The following is a 6,873-nucleotide window of genomic DNA, read 5'->3' as shown; positions in this document are numbered from 1 at the left end:
ACCCTAAACACACCTCCAAATTGTGCAAGAACTATTTAGAGCAGAAGCAGGCAGCTGGTATTCTATCGGTAATGGAGTGGCCAGCGCAGTCACCAGATCTGAACCCCATTGAGCTGTTGTGGGAGCAGCTTGACCGTATGGTACGCAAGAAGTGCCCATCCAACCAATCCAACTTGTGGGAGCTGCTTCTGGAAGCGTGGGGTGCAATTTCTCAAGATTACCTCAACAAATTAACAGCTAGAATGCCAAAGGTCTGCAATGCTGTAATTGCTGCAAATGGAGGATTCTTTGACGAAAGCAAAGTTTGATGTAAAAAAGATCTTATTTCAAATACAAATCATTATTTCTAACCTTGTCAATGTCTTGACTCCATTTTCTATTCATTTCACAACGTATGGTGGTGAATAAGTGTGACTTTTCAGGAAAACACAAAATTGTTTGGGTGACCCCAAACTTTTGAACGGTAGTGTATGTTTACAAAACACAGGAAGGATTATTTGAAGCTACTGCATGTTTGTGTATTTGGATGTATGTAAGAGCTTCACACAGAAAACAGCTCATAATCAAGCCGACTGCATCATGTTGCTCATATCAGAGGACGGTGGAAAATCGTAAAGAAAAGGATGACACATGTCCAAAAACTGATAACAAATCAACATAAGCAGCCACACCAAATTGTGTGTTAACGACAGGGTGGAGAAGTATATAAGAAGTCTATAAAAGTAAACATCTGATAAAACCACAGCCCAACACTGTTATCACACTGGCCGTGCACTGCTCTTTCTGTATAAAGAAGAGTAAAACCATACCAGGTCTACTCAGCACACAAGAGGGCAAGTCAACCATTGCTTGTGTTATGTTCTCTTTATAGACCTAACCATTCACCCATCCATTATCTATAACTGCTTATCTGTGCAGGGTCGCAGGAGGGCTGGTGCCAATCCCAGCTGACCTGTATACCCTGGACAGGTCGCCGTTCATCACAGGGCTGAGGCATAGAGACAAACAACCACACATTCACATCCACACCTGAGGGCCATTTAGAGTGACCCATTAACCTACTTTGTCTTTGGACGATGGGAGGAAGCCGGAGCACCTGGGAAGAACCCATGCAGACACAGGGAGAACATGCCAACTCCACTGAGAAAGACCTGGGACTACCAAGGTCTGAACCCACAGTGCTCTCCACTGCGCCACCGTGCAGCCCTAGTCCAAACCAAATGGACAGTTTATTCTAAAATATATAAACCATCATCATAATTTCCTATGTAAACAGTTCCAAAGTCAAGACCGTGTCAGAGTAAAACAGGTGATTGTCATAGCTACTATCATTTTATGATAATTGCAGATTATGACTCTTTACGACAGCCAAGCACTGATCGTTTCTTCATAATTACTGATCTGGTATCTTGGATTACTCAGTGAAGTCTGTCACCACTTAACTGTCATTTAAGTTGTTGTAATTTGACTGGTCCGAAGGCCTCCGCTGGCCTCGCTCGTCAAAACCAGCTTGTATCCATTTTCCCTCTCTGTCATGTTTTTTTTTTTTTTATTATGATTCTCAATATTCAAGTATGGCAACATGAACCCACATGAAAAAAGATGTACAAAAAACATTATGACCAGCCAGTCTGAGATTGAATTGTTGTTGACTGTCAAACATATAAAGATGTATACAGATTTTCCTGTACTGCATAACCTACCATAAACCTTACACTCGGCACCTTCATACATGCCCTTGGCTGTAAAGAAGAGCAGGAGGCACAAGCAGAATCATACTCACAGTCCAACCTCCACTTTAAAATGGATAATTCTGGTGCCAAGAGTCTCAGCACTGCATTCCCTCTTAGCTCAGAGTAACAAATTACTTCCTTAACTCTTTAGACTTTGGAAATAATGCAATATTAATAACATATTGAACCTCTCTACGCCTTTTTTATAGGGTTGACCACTCCCTAATCTTAGGGTCGACTTTTGCTCGAAAAGAACTGGTTCATATGACGTGTTGTCCTGCATAGTTGGAAAAAAAACTATATGGCTTCTCTGTGCTGATATAGACAGTTTCACATAATTGTCTGACATAATCAGTCTAAGCTATTTCCTAATCTGCGATAAACCCCGATCCAAGCATTAGATAGTACAGACAGCACTGACACATTTCTGGTTGACACACATTTAACCCAATCGCATGTTTTATTCATTATATACATTCTTCCCCTTCTTCCTTCAGGATGGAAAAGCCTCTAAAGCAGCATTTAGACTATTGCTGGACCAAAAAAGTACCCTTTACTTATTTTGATTTGCAGCTGCTTAAATCTCTACAGACATGATCCGATAAACATAATACAAATGAACTAACTACACTACAGTTCTTAGAATTAGACCATAGTATTGACTGGGTTTTAATAACAGGTTAATGCAGGCTCGATACACCCGTCTGAAGATGATGTTTGTTTCATTTTGAGTACAGCTGAGATAACAGAGAGTGGACTGATGTGTCCCCGTGTTTTTGTCATATTTTTCAAATAACAACAAGCTCTCGTGTTGCACAAAACGATGAGCTGGCAATGTCGTAAAAGATAAAGGATAGAAATAACATGCAGTGAACCTTTACTCTGTGCCACTTCTCCTGTATATACGGACAAGAACTTTAATGTATATGTAACGACTGTCAACAACTACTGAACACAGCCAGAGAGAAAAAACACAAGACTATAAAAACCAACCAGAAGGGACTAGGGGTGAAAGAGGCACAGTAAAACATTTAGGAGGAAGTAGGAAAGAGATGGACCGAAGAAAAGTGTCTTTTGACAAATCTTGTGACATCTTTAATGATTCAATGTAGGGAGGGATTAAACCAAGGGAGGTGTTCAGCCTGATACATAGCTGAATTACAAAATTGAACATGTGAGAGGCAATTCAGGGACTCAATGATAAGGGAGCTCTACCTAAACAGTGTGTGTGAGAAGGCTGGACTTTGTTCGCAGCTATTTCCAGTGCATGAGTCTCACTGACTCACTCGTTTTCAGCAGAAAGAGTTCCTCTGACTTTACTCTGAAGCCGTGCAGCTGCTATATGAGGCCATTGATCCTACATTATAAGTCATTTGTTTCTTATTTATTTCAAAAGGTAGAGGGTCTGTGGAGGTCTTTTTCTTTTTGAGAGGCAGCCATGATCAGCCGTAACTTCAAGAATGTGCTGGTGGTCTCTGTCGGCTTTCTGTCCCTGTTCACGGCTTATGGAGGCCTGCAGAGTTTACAGGTAGGTGGAAGAGTTTCTTATTTATTTTTTTATCAGATTTATGATGTATTGCTCATTAGAAAAACTCAAATGTAGGAGTTAGTATCATGGGATTTAAAGGATTTATTCAGAGGTTAATTCTTAGTGGGACAACTAATTATGAGATTCTATTGTGTTATGTTAATAGATTTTATTTACAGCCCATTAAATGTTCTTTGTACATCTTTGTTTTAAATCTCTTCTATAAATTGTTCTTATTCAGTGATTTTACTTGCTTCTGTGAACTTGCCCCTCAGTCCAAGTTGACATGACATGATTTTTTTGTCTTCAAATTTATATTAAACCATTTCAGCCTATCTTTAAGATACAATATGATTTTACTGACTATCTTAATGGCAGCTGTTTCTTCATTACTGAAGGAACTCGCACATGCAATCTACATCATTTTAAGAAAATATGATATTTTTAGCTGCAGTCTAACCACAAAAATTACCCTTTTTTGACTGTCAAGTTCAAATTTTTTTGATTAACTAAACAACCTGGTTATAGCAGTGGTTAATGAATATTTACATAACTAAGTGAAACAAGACGCAAAAGAAAAGAAACACTTCTATGTATGTGTACAATCTAGGTTGAATAAAATTAAATATTATTAGTTAAACAAAGCACACAAAAACAACAACAGCAATAAAAACAAACAAAACAACTGCAAAAATCTTGTTAAATCAGAATAAAAAAAGTGCCTAAAAACTACATGGTTAGCCACAGCACATGAAGAACAACTTTCCTTAGAGTCAGCTCAGCCCATCTGCACAACTCATATGGTACTCTAATCAATTCCTATCCAGCCAGTTTTCCCAGTTTGACATACCACAGAGATAGTGCAGGTACAGTGGAAGCTTTCCATTTCACAACAGCAAGTTTTAAATCCCGTAACACATGTGGTATTTCCCAAGATGTACAAACTTGGTGTGAATGATATATCCTTACCGGAAACTGTTTCCATATAGTCATGGATATTAGACCAGAAATCCCGCACATTTGGGAATGCCCATGGCAAATGAAGTACAATAATTCACATTACACCTACAACACCCTGCATCCTCCCACAACCCTGCACTATGTAATCTGTCAAGTTCAAATATTAAAGATGACTCAGTGTGTCTCTATGAAATCCACCCTTTCCCCCATATTTAGAACAGATGGCTTCTTAAAATGTCATACTTTTACTGAACTTCTTAAACAGAAGTCACTTTTGGTTAGAAAAAAATAAACTCCCTACTGCGTTATTAATCAGTTTTAATGAGTGTGTTTCATATTGACGCCATTTGTCTTCCAATCTTGAATTGAAGAGGCTACAAGCTGCTGCTCTTGCATGATGCCCTCTAATGCAGTCTTGTCCTTGTGCTGCAGAGCAGTCTGAATGCAGAGCAGGGGATGGGCGTGGCGTCTTTAAGCGTCATATACGCCTCCATTATCGTATCCTCCATGTTCCTGCCTCCCCTCCTGATCAAAAATCTGGGCTGTAAATGGACCATCGTTGCTGGCATGGCCTGCTACGTCACCTACTCCATTGGAAACTTCTATCCTGGATGGTAATCAATAAGTCAATCAATGAACTCACCAGTCTCATGGTAGCTGTTAGATTTGTTGTCATTATTTTATTATAAATCTTTATTCTTTCTGTTTGTAGGCGATGCGGTCATTTCCAAAAGTGCATTTGATAACAAAATCAAATGAGACACACTGGAGACAAAACTTTGTTACAAAATAAATATTAACAAAATAAATATCAGCATAATAGATGTGAAAATACTGAACTACTAAAAGCACCTCTACCCAATGCAGGGTCAGGTTTCTAAGTGTTTGGGTAAATGTCTCCCTCAGGTCAACACAGGACAGGACATATATGAAGCATGATAGTGTTTTATTAGGGAATCGACATCTGTAACGACTGAGTAATGTAATGTTTGAGAGTTAGTTCACCCAAATTACAAAAAAAAACTAAACATATCCATGCAGATAGCTTTGATTTTATTTAGCTAGATATTAAATTTTCCATCTCTAAAGGTCTAAAGAGTTTTTTAAAAAAGTGTTAACAAAGCAGTAAAAAATTTTATTCCTCATTGCTCTCACACAGGTACACCCTCATGCCCACCTCAGTGATCCTGGGATTGGGCGGCTCTCCCCTGTGGTCGGCTAAATGCACCTACCTGACCATCTCCGGTAACAACCAGGCGGCCAAGGAGGGCAAAAAGGGCTCTGACGTCATCAACCAATACTTCGGCATCTTCTTTTTCATCTTTCAGTCGTCTGCTGTTTGGGGAAACCTCATGTCGTCACTCATCTTTGGACAGGACACCAATATAGGTAGGAAGACAAGTAAAAATTGAACATAACTTATTTCAGCCGCCTGTCTTGAAATTATGAGTAGTTTAGTTTAGTTAGTTCATTACTTGCACTTTACTGAGGTACAGTAACTGGCGTGACAAAAGAAGTTTGGTAAATGTAATGAGCTGTGGAAAGTTAGTACATTTATTAGACAAGTACTGTACTTGAGTATAATTTTGACATATTGTACTTTACAACATTTTACAACAGGGTTGTAGAGAAAATCTGTCTGCATTAAAAACTTCTTGAATATTTCCATTTTTTACTACTTTTGACTTCGACTCCGTACATTTCAGAAGGAAATGGTGTACTTTTTACTCCACTACACGTGTCTTACTTTTTACATTCAAAAACATATGATATGTACTTTGTATACTACTAGTCAACACAGTAGTATACAAAGTATCTAAAAATCTCTTGCATGTATTTTATTGGTCACAAACACAGAATAATAAAATGTTCTATAATAATACAAAAGTGTAAGCAGTCATTCAGCATAATAAATTCTTTTACTTAATACTTTAGGTACATCTTGCTGATAATAGTTTTAATTAAGTAACATTTTGTATTCTGGTGTTTTTATATTTATTTGGACTACAAAAGAGCTGAGTACATCTTCCACCACTGAATTTAGTATTTTAAGTTCAACTAACTGCTGAATGAAGAGTTATATAATAGTCAGATTAAGTGACAATAACAAAGTTTCAGAAACCTAAATGAAATGTACCTGTGATGACTGAGTCTTCAGGTAAGGTAATAAATAAATATTGATCAGAGCGATGACCAACTGTAAACAGTCTGTGGTGGTGTTGCAAAAGTTTGTGGTCAGGTGAAAATGTACAAAACAACTTGCTAAAACAGGAGGTCTCCATTTCCAAACATACAATGGGGGAAAAAAGTATTTGACCCCTTGCTGATTTTGCAGGTTTGCCCACTTACAAAGAATGCAACAATCTACAATTTTAATCATATGTACATTCTAACAGTGAAAGACAGAATCCCAAAGAAAATTCCAGAAAATCACATCATATGAATTTATAAAAATTGATAACCATCTGATGAGGAAAAACAAGTATTTGACCCCCTACCAAACAGCAAGTATTCTGGCTCCTACAAGCCAGTTAGTCTTTCTTTAAGACACAGCCCCAATCCCAACCAATTATCTACATCAAATACACCTGCCTCACCTCGTTACCTGTATAAAAGACACCTGTCAACACCCAAACAACCAGCATCCAACAT

At 38.1% G+C, this 6,873-nt stretch overlaps 1 protein-coding gene and 1 long non-coding RNA gene across 2 annotated transcripts in view; one reads left to right on the top strand and one right to left on the bottom strand.

Annotated features, from left to right (window-relative positions):
- The window catches only part of unc93a (unc-93 homolog A), a 15,987-nt gene that overhangs the window by 1,918 nt on the left and 7,196 nt on the right, over positions 1–6,873 (top strand). The window contains exons 2-5 of the mRNA XM_046059858.1: positions 919–1,165; positions 3,130–3,261; positions 4,654–4,835; positions 5,381–5,610. Of these exons, the coding sequence (XP_045915814.1) occupies positions 3,172–3,261; positions 4,654–4,835; positions 5,381–5,610 (502 nt within the window). The 5' untranslated portion in view covers positions 919–1,165; positions 3,130–3,171. The remainder of the gene's footprint in view (positions 1–918; positions 1,166–3,129; positions 3,262–4,653; positions 4,836–5,380; positions 5,611–6,873) is intronic.
- LOC123977283 overlaps positions 4,523–6,873 on the bottom strand; it is a 7,355-nt gene continuing 5,004 nt past the window's right edge. The window contains exons 2-3 of the long non-coding RNA XR_006826621.1: positions 5,454–5,587; positions 4,523–4,828 (exon numbers count right to left, since the gene is read on the bottom strand). This is a non-coding gene — a long non-coding RNA (uncharacterized LOC123977283). The remainder of the gene's footprint in view (positions 4,829–5,453; positions 5,588–6,873) is intronic.

The sequence above is a fragment of the Micropterus dolomieu genome, linkage group LG10, assembly GCF_021292245.1.
Source record: "Micropterus dolomieu isolate WLL.071019.BEF.003 ecotype Adirondacks linkage group LG10, ASM2129224v1, whole genome shotgun sequence".
NCBI classification, from domain to species: domain Eukaryota; kingdom Metazoa; phylum Chordata; class Actinopteri; order Centrarchiformes; family Centrarchidae; genus Micropterus; species Micropterus dolomieu.
The sequence above is the reverse complement of the archived record's forward strand: the minus strand, read 5'-3'. Positions and strand labels throughout refer to the sequence as shown.